Source organism: Heptranchias perlo, chromosome 37, assembly GCF_035084215.1.
Source record: "Heptranchias perlo isolate sHepPer1 chromosome 37, sHepPer1.hap1, whole genome shotgun sequence".
NCBI classification, from domain to species: domain Eukaryota; kingdom Metazoa; phylum Chordata; class Chondrichthyes; order Hexanchiformes; family Hexanchidae; genus Heptranchias; species Heptranchias perlo.
In genome coordinates this window covers 11,908,326-11,923,749 of record NC_090361.1, presented here as the reverse complement: position 1 = coordinate 11,923,749, position 15,424 = coordinate 11,908,326, and the positions used below count along the sequence as shown (strand labels likewise).

The window sequence follows — 15,424 nt, the reverse complement described above, 5'->3', positions numbered from 1 at the left end:
CTGTAGGGAGTCAATTCAAAAATTATAGAACACCTCTCATTTGAGTAGAGCCCAAGGTGGCACTGTTTGATAATCCTGATCCTTTTAATAACGGATTCATGGACACTAGAGACATTAGTATGTCTGACAATTAACCTCATTTATTATTGTTTCAAAACATTCATTGAAGTCTACACACAGAGCAGTACACGCAGTCCTTCGTCTAGAAACTCACGTGTAAAGAACTCCTCGGGGAATCGCGAGCAATTGCCTGTCCAGGCTGTTCGAGGTACATCTCCTTAAAAGGTGCTAAAGTCCCGAACTGAGTTTTGCTTTGTAACTCTCATTTATACCGTTTTAGCAAACAAACACCCTCATCATTAACTAGCACGTTGTCCAATTCGTGCTGAGTTTTAATGTTAGCTTCCTGTTACATTGTATTGTCAGCAACCTTCGCTTCTGAACTTTGCTCATCCTGAACTTTGACTTTACTCAGGAGTGTCATTGTGATCAAAGATAAGCTAACAAGTGCACAGCTTAAGTCTATTCTGATCCACTGATCAAAAGCAAAATACTGGAAATCTGAAATAAAGAACAGAAAATGCTGGAAACACTCAGCAGGTCAGGCAGCATCTGTGGAGAAAGACCGAAGGAGTGTACACTTGTTCAAAACTTTAGCGACCTGAAATAAACTGCAGCTTCAGCACTGAACCCAGCTCAGCGTCTAAAGCTTGTCCCCGATAGGCTGTCCCTCAGGTGCTTAAGCTAATGAAGGGTCATCGACCTGAAACGTTGACCGTTTCTTTCTCCACGGATGCTGCCTGACTTGCTGAGTACATCCAGCATGCTCTGGTTTTATTTCTGATCTACTCGCGTTGGTTAACCATAATTCCTACAACAGACGTTCTGTCTTCGTTCCATATTAGAAACAATATGAAAACGTATCGATATTCTCCCACCCACGGCTGAGGGAGTCTGACACAGTTCTGTTTCTGATGACCTTCGAGGCACTATTCGGGCCTCATTAATCGATAATGAGTTGGCTACACGATGGCTTCATCAAAAAAAAAGATCGGAGGAGAGATGCATTGCGATAAATAGGGACAGCGGAATCTGGGTTTTATTTGAATCTCAAATGCAGAAATGGTTTTACCACAATCGAAGTAAACTAGATTTTAGTTTTGAGGCAGGCTGCTGATCATAGCTAGCCCACACCATGAGGTTGAACCGATATCTAGTTAAGATTATCACGACACATTGAAGCACCCTTTCTAGCAATGGAATTATATTTCCCACCAACTCCCCCAAAACGTTCCCTCTTCCAATCCTGAAGAGTCCGATTCTCGGTAGGACGCAGCTCCTTAAATACTTGGCATCCACCTGTTACTTGGTCAACTGCCAACTCCTCTTACGCGAGCCCCGACTCCTGTCAGTAGACTATTCACCCTTGAGGGGCGTCACGGCCAAGCCCAATTCAACCCTCACCCAATCTCTACACAGGTTCACCAGGGGGTCACTGGGCAGTGATCAGGATCAGGAATCCTGAAGGATCCTATTTTTTCCCCTCTCTCTAGCTCAGAGAGACCGGTACCAATTCTGGGAGCAGCCCACTTCTACCCACCTGTAATCAGATAACTTGGCACAGACCAGACGTCACGGCCTGTGCGGTTATCACTGGGGATGTGCAAGTTTTTATGAAGAATTTCTAACGTACCCCCGTTTATGCAAAGTAAATAGAACGTGTGAGATTACAGCTATTGAATGAGCATACACTACAAACCTTGTTAAAAACTTTAGAGATCTGAAATGAACTGCAGGTTCAGCACTGAATCCAGCCCAGCGTTTAATGCTCGTCCCAGATAGGGTGTCACTCAGGCCTTTAATTTACAGCTGAGACAATAAATACAAATCACATTAAACCAGATCTGAAAAAGTACTGGAAACATGCGGCGAGAGGCGCCTTCAGATCTCAGAGAAGTGCTTCCCTTTGCCCTTTCAAACATACGCAACTACTGAGAGAGTGAGAGACAATGTGTGAGGCAGCCTGAGAAGAGGGACAAAGAGACTGATGGGCTTGAGAGAGTGTGTGAAGCAGAGAGAGTTTGGAGACAGAAAGGCAAGGAATTTCCACTTCTGTGACCCCAGCCCCTGATTTTCTGCCCGTTCACTTTAATGGGTGAGAATTATGGGCTGGCAAGTGGAAAACTCCAGCCAGAGTGAGTGTGTGAAAGAGCACATACATACATGCAGCTATGCTGCAGAAATAAATGTGTAAATGTGTAAATCCAACGTCTGATATTAATCAGTGTGGTTGGGTGATTCTGTTAAACAATGTGTGAGAACGAGCAAAGACGGGTGAGCTTCGATAATAATCTCCACTTGCCTGGATGAGTGCAGCTCCAACAACACTCAAGAAGCTCGGCACCATCCAGGACAAAGCAGCCCGCTTGATTGGCACCCCATCCACCACCGACGCACTGTGGCTGCAGTGTGTAGCATCCACAGGATGCACTGCAGCAACCCGCCAAGGCTTCTTCAACAGCACCTCCCAAACCCGCGACCTCTACCACCTAGAAGGTCAAGGGCAGAAGGTACATGGGAAACAACACCATCTGCACATTCCCCTCCAAGTCACACACCATCCCGACTTGGAAATATATCGCCGTTCCTTCATCGTCGCTGGGTCAAAATCCTGGAACTCCCTTCCTAACAGCAGTGTGGGAGAACCTTCACCACACGGACTGCAGCGGTTCAAGAAGGCGGCTCACCACCACCTTCTCAAGGGGCAATTAGGGATGGGCAATAAATGCCGGCCTCGCCAGCGACTCCCACATCCCATGAATGAATAATAAAAAAAAATCAAAGATTACATTAAGAAAAAAAAATTAAGCAGTGCACATGCAAGGTAGTTGTATTAAATTGTGTGTGTGTTGGGGATAGTTGTATTAAGGTGTGTGTGTGTGTGTGTATATTTTAGGGGTAATTATATTAAGCATTATATATGTTGATGTAGTTATGGTAAACTGTTTGTTCCCTCAGTGGCTGATGTTACTTTATTGCCCAGTGTAGAGCAGAGCTATGCAGACCAGTGATTGTGCTGAATTAGCTGAACTCAACAGGGAGATATTACAATTGTCTTAGTGCCCTGATTACAGGTGTGTGGAAGTGGAGTGCTCCCGGGATTGGTATCAGTATCTCTGAGCTAGAGAAGGGGAAAATTAGCATCCTTCAGGAATCCTGCTCCTTAACCTGTTGGAAAGAATATGTTTGTGAACAATGGGTGGAGGCAGAATTACGCTTGGCTGTGAGGCCCTCCACAGTAAAACAGCCCACTGACACTCACTATTTAGCCTCACATAGGGGGAATGAGTACTAGGACAAGGTCCACAATGAAGAACAGTGACAATGGAGCTCTCCAGCAGGAGCCAGTGTCTTTAGGCGAGGAGAGGAGGAGGGCGGATCAAACTGGGATGGAGTTCAGCAACTCATTATCCTCTCAAACATGGTCAAAGCTTCACTGAGTTTGATGGGATGTAAACTTTGCTCCGCATCTAACTGTGTAACACCTGAGCCGGGAATGCTTGATGCTTACACTTGGGTATCTGAAATGGAAACGGTTCCATTTTGGGGCCTAATGTTCCTCAAATTGCGGAGCCTAAAATTAATTTTTTAAAAAAGGAAAATCTAACACCGTGTTTTACGGTAGGCCGAATTTCAGACGCACTCGGAGCATCTCAGGTTGAACTTATTGCATTAGGCTCCATCTAGTGGCTTCATTAGGAGCTGGTTCTATCAACGACAATAAACTCAACGCCATCTGGGCATTGATGGCACAAGAGCACATCGAGGGTTCCCAACCATCCAGGATTATCCTGGAGTCTCCAGGAATTAAAGATTAATCTCCAGGACACTGCTGTGAGCAACACCCGGGAGAAAAATCACAGGGACATTAAAAATAAGGACGTGATTTTTCTCATTTTCTTTGAATATTTATTAATTATAAAAATATTGGAGACGGGATGAAAAGACTGTTTGATTGACAGTCAAGCATCATCCAATCGGGTAATTAAGAGCCTGTTTGCTTTCCAATTGGCTGTGGGTCACAGGGATTGACGTGACATGCGACCAATGGGGGGGGGGCGGGATAGTTGGAGGCGGGAGGTCATGTGATGAAACCTCCAGGAATACGTCCAACCAGAGTTGGCAACCCTAAGCATTGCTAACCCAATAAAGTGGAGGACCCTGTTTGCCTCGTTCACACGGTGACTCAGCAGCTGACTCACTCCACAGGAGGTCAAGGTTTTAGATACCTCATTGTGGCATCTGCTCTTTGGCCTTTTTCTCAGGCTGACTTGGAGTTGGAGTTGGTGACAGTGCGGGACAGGCTGGCCACACTTCCAACAAACATGTTCCTGTGATCTCCTTCCTTCACGGGTATCTAATCCTATAGGCGATTACAGGAATATATTTGTGATAGGGGATTATTATATAGATTTAAGATGTTTCATCCATAATTCGAGTAAAATTGTTCTTGTTTTGTTTCAACCTGTTAACAAACTGCCCCTTCTACCTCCCCTGGCACTGCCTAGTGTGGAATTGAACGTTACAGACCAGAAAAGACCCATGTTCAATTGTAGAATCATAGAATGATTCTGAAGGAGGCTATTCGGCCCATCATGCCCGTGCCGGCTCTTTGAAAGAGCTATCCAATTAGTCCTACTCCTCTGCCCTTTCCCTAAAGCCCTCCAAATTTTTTCCCTTCAAGTATTTATCCAATTCCCTTTTGAAAGTTATTATTGAATCTGCTTCCACTGCCTTTTCAGGCTGTGCATTCCAGATCATAACAACTCTTTTCTCCACTACCAAACATCTCCTTAAACCCCTGTTCCCTGTCCCCTCCATCCTCACCTTCGCCAACAAGTGCAAGGACCTCATGATCTTCTTTGTCACTAAGATTGAGACCATCCGTTCATCTGTCTCTGCTGCTTCCCCCTCTTCCCCTTGCGCAATAAGTCAAACTTCCCCTCCCCCCTCCCCGGCTTTCCCTCCCCTATCCCTAAACCCGCGACTTGCTATAGTTTCTCTCCTATCTCCCCTCGTCCTCTCCGAGCTCGTCTTGGCCATGAGACCCACCTCCTGCTCTCTCGACCCTATTCCCACTAAATTGTTGACCATCCCTTCCTGGCCCCCATGCTAGGAGATATTGTTAATGGTTCCCTCTCCTCAGGTACTGTTCCCCCACCCTTTCGAATCTGCCATCATCACCCTGCCTCCCTCAAAAAACCCACCCTTGACTCCTCTGTCCTTTCAAACTAGAGCCCCATCTCCAACCTCCCTTTCCTTCCCAAAGACCTTGAACGTGTTGTCACCTCCCAAATTGTTGCCCATCTTTCCCGCAGCTCCATGTTTGAATCTCTTCAATCTGGATTTCCGCCTCATCACAGAACCAAAACTGTCCTAAGCAAAGTCACAAATGGCACCCTCTGTGGCTCTGACCATAATGCACTGTCCCTTCTCCTCTTGGCCTCTTTGCAACCTTTGGCACAGTCAACCATTCCATCTTCCTCCAAAGCCTCTTCTAGATTTTCCAGCTCAATGCGATTGTCTTCATCTGGTTCCACTGGAATGTTCGCCCTAAACTTCTCCACCTCTTTCTGCTCCTTTAAGACCCTACTTAGAACCCACCTCTTTGACTAAGCCACCCCTCCTTCTTTGACAGGAGATCCATTTTTCTCTGAACAAGCCTCTACGAAAGGGCTTTGGAACATTTTTCTCCATTTGAGATTCTATATAGATAGATGTTGTTGTTGTAGGGGGTTGTTTCCTGATCATCCACCGTAGCTTTGGCAGGAGATCGGCAGAATCCCGGGAGAAATGGCAGAAACGGCCACTCAAGCCACTTCTCTGTGGTTTCTGCCAATCCTCTGTCGAAGTTACAGCTCGAGGTCGGGAGAGCTCCATGGTGATTCTACCCCACAATTGTTTTAACATTAGCGTAAATAAAATTAAGAACTTGACTGAGCATATTTGCAACTCTCACCATGTTGGAGCCCAGGATTTCAATAATTCCTGAGGCACACCGCTGGCCTGTGTCCAGCGGTGTGCCTCAGGGATCGGTGCTGGGTCCGCTGTTATTTGTTATTTATATTAATGATTTGGATGAGAATTTAGGAGGCATGGTTAGTAAGTTTGCAGATGACACCAAGATTGGTGGCATTGTGGACAGTGAAGAAGGTTATCTAGGATTGCAACGGGATCTTGATAAATTGGGCCAGTGGGCCGATGAATGGCAGATGGAGTTTAATTTAGATAAATGTGAGGTGATGCATTTTGGTAGATCGAATCGGGCCAGGACCTACTCCGTTAATGGTAGGGCGTTGGGGAGAGTTATAGAACAAAGAGATCTAGGAGTACAGGTTCATAGCTCCTTGAAAGTGGAGTCACAGGTGGATAGGGTGGTGAAGAAGGCATTCAGCATGTTTGGTTTCATTGGTCAGAACATTGAATACAGGAGTTGGGATGTCTTGTTTGAAGTTGTGCAAGACATTAGTAAGGCCACACTTGGAGTACTGTGTACAGTTCTGGTCACCCTATTATAGAAAGGATATTATTAAACTAGAAAGAGTGCAGAAAAGATTTACTAAGATGCTACCGGGACTTGATGGTTTGACTTATAGGGAGAGGTTGGATAGGCTGAGACTTTTTTCCCTGGAGAGTAGGAGGTTTCGGGGTGATCTTATAGAAGTCTATAAAATAATGAGGGGCATAGATAAGGTAGATCGTCAAAATCTTTTCCCAAAGGTAGGGGAGTCTATCACGAGGGGGCATATATTTAAGGTGAGAGGGGAGAGATACAAAAGGGTCCAGAGGGGCAATTTTTTCACTCAAAGGGTGGTGAGTGTCTGGAACGAGCTGCCAGAGGCAGTAGTAGAGGCGGGTACAATTTTGTCTTTTAAAAAGCATTTGGGCAGTTACATGGGTAAGATGGGTATAGAGGGATATGGGCCAAGTGCAGGCAATTGGGACTAGCGTAGTGGTATAAACTGGGCGACATGGACATGTTGGGCCGAAGGGCCTGTTTCCATGTTGTAAACTTCTATGATTCTAATCACAATTGTTATATGTGTTTCAGATACTGATGGGTGTGTTTCAAAATCATGTCCTTTTGGTTCAGTGTGTCAGAATGTCTCAGGCAGCCCGACATGCAAATGTATGAAAGGGTTTCAAATATGTATGGAACATAACTCCTGTACAACTGGAAGACCATATTGTAAAGGTGAGATCTCCTTGTTTCATTAATTACATTGCTTATTTCCAATGTTTGAAAATTGTTCTTGCAATGCACAGTCAAAGCCAAGCACACTACCCATCATCCTTATTATTTGCTCCTGGGATGTGGACCTGAATGGTTCTGACCATCGGTGAGCAGGTGGCACTGGTAATGACCCTTCCATCACTTCACGGATAACTGGGAGGCGGCTGATAGGGAGTTAAATGGCCGGGTTGGATTTGTCCTGCTTTTTTGTGAATAGGACGTATATGGGCAATCTTCCACATTGTCACAGCTATACTGGAACAGCTTGGCTAGGGCTGCACAGGTCCTCAGCACTAAAACTGGGATGTCGTGAGGTCCAGAGCTTTGACTGTGTCCAGTGCACTCAGCTGTTTCTCAGTGTCATGTGGAGTGAACCAAATTGGTTGGACATTGTATCGATGGCGGTGAAGACCTCGGGACAAGTCCGAGTGGGATCATTCATTCAACATTTGTGGCCAGAGACCCTTGTCTCGTCTCTTGCATTCACGTGTTGGGCCCTACCATTGTTGAGGATGTTCACGGAGCCTCATCCCTCTCCCGGTTGTCCACCACCATTCCACCCATTTCCATCGCCTCTCGGTCCTCTCGGTGCAGACTAAAATCTTCCCCAAGTCTCTGCACCACACCGCACGATACATCCACGCCAGAACCAGTGAAGAACTACTCAAAGTGATCATATTTTACCATTTATTTACAGATGTGAATGAATGCGAGAAAAATCCATCAAATTGTGGCAGTGGTGAAAACTGCATCAATACGATTGGAAATTATTGCTGTTTATTCAAGGCAAGACCTATGAAAACCACGAAGAAAGGCTGTTCAGGTGAGATTATTGTAATCAATAAAATAATCACCGCTTTAGAAAAAAGTACACTATATCCTGGAATGTTGATAATAATTTTCCTTTTTTTAATATTTGGTGACAAGATCAATGGCTTTAAGAACATTTTAAACCTAAAACCATTTTGACTGAAATATTCACAGATACTGGCTGCTGAAAGGCCGCACCATTGGGTCATAAGGACATTTTTTTAATTCATTCATGGGATGTGGGCGTCGCTGGCGAGGCCGGCATTTATTGCCCATCCCTAATTGCCCTTGAGAAGGTGGTGGTGAGCCGCCTTCTTCGAACCGCTGCAGTCCGTGTGGTGAAGGTTCTCCCACAGTGCTGTTAGGAAGGGAGTTCCAGGATTTTGACCCAGCGGCGATGAAGGAACGGCGATATATTTCCAAGTCGGGATGGTGTGTGACTTGGAGGGGAACGTGCAGGTGGTGGTGTTCCCATGTGCCTGCTGCCCTTGCCCTTCTAGGTGGTAGAGGTCGCGGGTTTGGGAGGTGCAGTCGAAGAAACCTTGGCTAGTTGCTGCAGTGCATCCTGTGGATGGTACACACTGCAGCCACAGTGTGCCGGTGGTGAAGGGAGTGAATGTTTAGGGTGGTGGATGGGGTGCCAATCAAGCGGGCTGCTTTGTCCTGAATGGTGTCGAGCTTCTTGAGTGTTGTTGGAGCTGCATTCCATCACACTCCTGACTTGTGCCTTGTAGATGGTGGAACGGCTTTTGGGAGTCAGGAAGTGAGTCACTTGCAACAGAATACCCAGCCTCTGACCTGCTCTTGTAGCCACAGTATTTATGCGGCTGGTCCAGTTACATTTCTGGTCAATGGTGACCCCCAGGATGTTGATGGTGGGGGATTCGGTGATGGTAATGCCGTTGAATGTCAAGGGGAGGTGGTTAGACTCTCTCTTGTTGGAAATGGTCATTGCCTGGCACTTGTCTGGCACAAATGTTACTTGCCACTTATGAGCCCAAGCCTGGATGTTGTCCAGGTCTTGCTGCATGCGGGCACGGACTGCTTCATTATCTGAGGGGTTGCAAATGGAACTGAACACTGCAATCATCAGCAGACATCCCCATTTCTGACCTTATGATGGAGGGAAGGTCATTGATGAAGCAGCTGAAGATGGTTGGGCCTAGGACACTGCCCTGAGGAACTACTGCAGCAATGTCCTGGGGCTGAGATGATTGGCCTCCAACAACCACTACCATCTTCCTTTGTGCTAGGTATGACTTCAGCCACTGGAGAGCTTTCCCCTTGATTCCCATTGACTTCAATTTTACTAGGGCTCCTTGGTGCCACATTCGGTCAAATGCTGCCTTGATGTCAAGGGCAGTCACTCTCACCTCACCTCTGGAATTCAGCTCTTTTGTCCATGTTTGGACCAAGGCTGTAATGAGGTCTGGAGCCGAGTGGCCCTGGCGGAACCCAAACTGAGCATCGGTGAGCAGGTTATTGGTAAGTGCCGCTTGATAGCACTGTCGACGACACCTTCCATCACTTACCCCACATAAGAACATAAGAAATAGGAGGAGGAGTAGGCCATACGGCCCCTCGAGCCTGCTCCGCTATTCAATAAGATCACGGCTCATCTTCGACCTCAACTCTACTTTGCCGCCCGATCCCCATATCCCTTGATTCCCTTAGAATCCAAATATCTATCGATCTCAGTCTTGAATATACTCAACGACTCAGCATCCACAGCCCTCGGGGGTAGAGAATTCTAAAGATTCACCACCCTCTGAATTCAACTACTAACATCCACAATGTACTTTGCAACCTTTCTGAATCTGTTTGGTAAAGAGATTCTTTTCTTCAATACTAGATTCTTGGGATTAGTGCATGACAAGTATTAGAAGTGAACACCTTAACCTCTGGCTGGTCAAACCGAATACTAAATATATTTTGATTTATTACTTTAAATTGACCTTGATGGTAAAGCATGTTGCAAGCATCCACAAAACAGTATAGTTATTGTTCTCTGATAACTTCCAGGAATCATGGGGGACCGGAGATCGCAGTGGGGGGAGGGGGGGTGGGGTCGGGAGATCGGCAGTCACGGACATGAGCGGGGGAGATCGGTTCCTTTATTGTGAGGTCGGGGAGATCACTTCTGCTCTTCCCGGCTCCACATTCAGGAGTGTGATAGAATACTCTCCACTTGCCTGGATGAGTGCAGCTCGAACAACACTCAAGAAGCTCGACACCATCCAGGACAAAGCAGCCCGCTTGATTGGCACCCCCTCCACCACCCTAAACATTCACTCCCTTCACCACCGGCGCACAGTGGCTGCAGTGTGTACCATCCACAGGATGCACTGCAGCAACTCGCCAAGGCTTCTTCGACAGCACCTCCCAAACCGTGACCTCTACCACCTAGAAGGACAAGGGCAGCAGGCACGTGGGAACATCATCACCTGCACGTTCCCCTCCAAGTCACACACCATCCTGACTTGGAAATATATCGCCGTTCCTTCATCGTCGCTGGGTCAAAATCCTGGAACTCCCTTCCTAACAGCACTGTGGGAGAACCTTCACCACACGGACTGCAGCGGTTCAAGAAGGCGGCTCACCACCACCTTCTCAAGGGCAATTAGGGATGGGCAATAAATGCATGGCCTCGCCAGCGACGCCCACATCCCATGAACGAATAAAAAAAAAATTCAGATAAGGTACTTACCTTCTTGGTTGGTCCTAGCAGGCGATAAGCTAGGCCTTAGAGAGAGGGCCTCAAACAGGCACTAGGCCTCTTATTTGTATCAGCAAATGCTTGTTTCAGGTATGCGTTAAGGACGCATTTTTTTTGTCCTTACCCAATATGGCGGGCAGTGCACTTCTGGCCGGAAATGTGGGCACACTTCCTACCTGCCATTTTGGGGACTTAGTAGTCCGAGTCGCGCCCGTAAAACAGGTGTTGAGTGGACCAATTTCTCGGCCTATAATTTCTATGTTTTTTTTAATTCATTCATGGGATGTGGGCGTCACTGGTGAGGCCGGCATTTATTGCCCATCCCTAATTGCCCTTGAGAAGGTGGTGGTGAGCCGCCTTCTTGAACCGCTGCATATTTTGAAGTGCCTCAGATAGCTTATTAGATCATCGGCTCTTTAATGACGACGTCAAGTTGCAGTTGGCACTCAGACTGGAGTTTACTGTTTTGTAGATATCTCCGTCACCTTGCCTTATGTCAATATCCAGAGTGCCCTCTCAATCACCGACCGTACCACAACGCTAAGTGTTAAAAAATGAAACATTGTTTGAAATTCTCAGCGAATACTGAATTGTTTGTAAATGTCAAACGTCCAGCAAATTGTAAATAAATATTATTTTTAAGAGCAAATCTTCAGGAAGGGAAGCTGAGACCACAGATGAGTTAGAATGAAATAAGAGTTTCCAGTGAATATACTGTGGGGCAAATGTGTGCTGTGAGTAATTCTGGAAAGTACCATGTGATACTAATCTGTGTCTTCGTTACTCCAGAATGTGAACGGAAATGTTATTTCAAGAGCGGTAAAGGTGACAATTCCAACTCAACAGTGTCTGACCAAACGGTAAGTGACTCAAGTGAAGCAGAAAAGAAAGAACGAACTTGCATCTATATGGTGCCTTTCACCACCTCAGGATGTCCCAAAGCGCCTTGTCGCCAAAGAAGCACTTTTTGAAGTGTGGTCACTGTTGTAATGTAGGAAACATGGCAGCCATTTTGCGCACAGCAAGATCCCACAGACAGCAATGTGATAATGACCAGATAATCTGTTATAACGATGTTGGTTGATGGATAAATGTTGGCCGGAACTCCCCGGCTCTTTCAGATGTTTCCAATTTACTGCACTAAAGTACATCTAACTTGGGAAAGAGTAGATTTTCCTCATCATTGCAACGTTCTCCAAGTGCAGTGAAGTGGACAAGGAGGCAAAGATCATTCATATCTCAGGACCCGATCGCACAGCCCGAGGATTTCCCTGGGCTTATCTAACTGAGTCTGCACCTGCGACAAGTGCACATCTGGTAGCCCTTGGCTCAGTCAGTAGCACGCTCGGTTCTGAGTCAGAAGCTCGTGGGTTCAAGTCCCACTCCAGAAACTTGAGCACAAAATCCAGGCTGACGCTCCCAGTGCAGGACTGAGGGAGTGCTGCACTGTCGGAGGTGCCGTCTTTCTCATTGTTTTCTCAGTCTTTATCGCTTTTTGTTTACAGTGTATGAGCATATGTCAACTAAAGGTTCTCTACGAAAAGAGACGATCAGACCGATTCAGCAAAGCTGCTTGGCTCCTGAATAATGCGGAAAACACTCTGATGTATCTAGTCGAAACTTCATCGAATCAAACGGAAGAACGAAAATCAGTGAATGAGTTTGGTAATGCGATTGTGATTTCCAAATACTCCTGTCCGTGATTGTATAACATTCGTGACCTTAGTCCCCCTGATCAGAAAGTAGTAACCGCACTCACTGTACCAGACAATAATAACTACAGTCACTTTACCAGAAACTGGTAACTGCACTCACTGTACTAGGGACTAGTAACTACAGCCACCGTTCCAGATACTAGTAACTAGTCACTGTACTAGGCACTAATAACTACAGTCATTGTACCAGACACTAGTAATTACAGTCACTGTACTAGACACTAGTAACTACAGTCACTGTACCAGACATGAGTAATCGCACTCACTGTACCAGACACTAGTAACTACAGTCACTGTACCAGACACGAGTAATCGCACTCACTGTACCAGACACTAGTAACCTCACTCACTGTACCAGACACTAGTAATCGCACTCACTGTACTAGACACTAGTAACTACAGTCACTGTACCAGACGCTAGTAACTACAGTCACTGTACTAGACACAAGTAACTACAGTCACTGTACCAGACGCTAGTAACTACAGTCACTGTACTAGACACAAGTAACTACAGTCACTGTACCAGACTCTAGTAATCGCACTCACTGTACCAGACGCTAGTAACTACAGTCACTCTACTAGACACAAGTAACTACAGTCACTGTACTAGACACAAGTAACTACAGTCACTGTACCAGACACTAATAACCACACTCACTGTACCAGACACTAATAACCGCACTCACTGTACCAGACACTAGTAACCTCACTCACTGTACTAGACACTAGTAACCACAGTCACTGTACCAGACACTAGTAACCGCACTCACTGTACCAGACACTAGTAACCACACTCACTGTACCAGACACTAGTAACCACACTCACTGTACCAGACAGTAGTAACCGCACTCACTGTACCAGACAGTAGTAACCGCACTCACTGTACCAGACACTAATAACCGCACTCACTGTACCAGACAGTAGTAACTGCACTCACTGTACCAGACACTAATAACCGCACTCACTGTACCAGACACTAGTAACCGCACTCACTGTACCAGACACTAATAACCGCACTCACTGTACCAGACACTAGTAACCGCACTCACGGTACCAGACACTACTAACCGCACTCACTGTACTAGACAGTAGTAACCGCACTCACGGTACCAGACACTACTAACCGCACTCACTGTACCAGACAGTAGTAACCGCACTCACTGTACCAGACAGTAGTAACCGCACTCACTGTACCAGACACTAGTAACCGCACTCACTGTACCAGACACTAGTAACCGCACTCACTGTACCAGACAGTAGTAACCGCACTCACTGTACCAGACACTAGTAACCGCACTCACTGTACCAGACACTAGTAACCGCACTCACTGTTCCAGACACTAGTAACCGCACTCACTGTACCAGACACTAGTAACGACACTCACTGTACCAGACACTAGTAACCGCACTCACTGTACCAGACACTAGTAACTACACTCACTGTACTAGACACTAGTAACTACACTCACTGTACCAGACACTAGTAACCACACTCACTGTACCAGACACTAGTAACTACACTCCATGCCTAATATTGACAGGAAGTATCTGATACCCATTGAGCATTTCACTGCGATTTTTTTAAAATTGAGAATCCCCAGTAAGGGGCCTCGATATGAGGCTGAGAGGAGGAGGATCAAAAGTTCAGGAGATGAGGAAGTCGTGACCAGGTGATATCTGTAGATTGTGGGATGGAGGGCAGAGTCAGTTCTGCAGTTTCATGATGCTGCAACGGGTCCTGGGGGTCGATCTTGGCTTTGTGTGCGATAGTGTAAAAACGGGTGATTTCGAATCGGCTGGCCCGTCCTACACCTCTTCCCATTTTAATTTCCGCAATGGAAACCCCTCGATCAGAAGCTGGGTTAAGACAGATCAAAACTTGATCCATGTCAGGCAAATGAGAGGTAAATTCCCCAATCCCACACTCTGAGCGAGGAAGCTGTGTTCAAAGAGAGAACCGTCATTTTAGTGTTATCCCTTTCAGCATGGCTTTTTAGAGTTCACAGAGAGAGGAGACTTCCAACTGGATTTGAAGAGAGCTCACTGAGATAAAAGCCATTGCGTTATTCAGCCCATCAATACTGATGGCCTAACAAAAACTAGGAAATGAATAATCATTTTTAAGAAAGAAAATCTGAACCATCAAAGCAGAATTTAAGTAATAATCAACTCTTGCATTTTTAGAAATTAAAATACGACGTCATATAAATCCTGCAGAAACCCTCATGTTATCTGCACTGGGAAACACCATGGAAGTCAATCCGGCAGTATTTACAGGAATGGACTATGGTACAGTATCACTTCTAACCACTGCAATGAATGATTATTATGGGTTAACAGGGGGGTTGCACTGCATTACAATCTGCATTACACTGCATTACAATTTTGGTATTAAGGGATATGGGCCAAAGGCGGGTATATGGAGTTAGATCACAGATCAGCCATGATCTTATCAAATGGCGGAGCAGGCATGAGGGGCTGAATGGCCTACTCCTGTTCCTACGTTCCTAAACGAACCAAGCCATCTAGAACCCATCGGGGGTTAAACTGGGCCGCATGGTGCCTGTTTTTCAGACTCCGTGCGGCCCCCTAAGGCCCCAAAATGGCGGACAGGAAGCAGGCGCATCCTTCCAACCATCTTGGGGGAAGGACAAGCCAGAGGCGTCCTGTACCCACGCCCGAAACGGGCGTCAGTCCATTTGCAGATGCAAATAAGGTGGCCAAAAGCCTGCTTCAACTCCCGCCTGCAACTTTAGTTTGACCCGAGCCAGTCAGCGCTGGAGAAAAACCAACCCTAAACACCGTGTAAGTTTTAAAAAAAAAGGGTAATTATTAAACCACAATCATCGCCTCTCTCGGTCCCGGATACCCCAATCTCCAGCGCCCCA

General features: G+C 46.2%; 1 protein-coding gene across 1 annotated transcript in view; it reads left to right on the top strand.

The window, feature by feature from the left end:
• The window catches only part of LOC137304518 (adhesion G protein-coupled receptor E1-like), a 63,810-nt gene that overhangs the window by 25,440 nt on the left and 22,946 nt on the right, over nt 1-15,424 (top strand). The window contains exons 3-7 of the mRNA XM_067973154.1: nt 7,112-7,255; nt 7,992-8,117; nt 11,610-11,680; nt 12,326-12,485; nt 14,721-14,825. Of these exons, the coding sequence (XP_067829255.1) occupies nt 7,112-7,255; nt 7,992-8,117; nt 11,610-11,680; nt 12,326-12,485; nt 14,721-14,825 (606 nt within the window). The remainder of the gene's footprint in view (nt 1-7,111; nt 7,256-7,991; nt 8,118-11,609; nt 11,681-12,325; nt 12,486-14,720; nt 14,826-15,424) is intronic.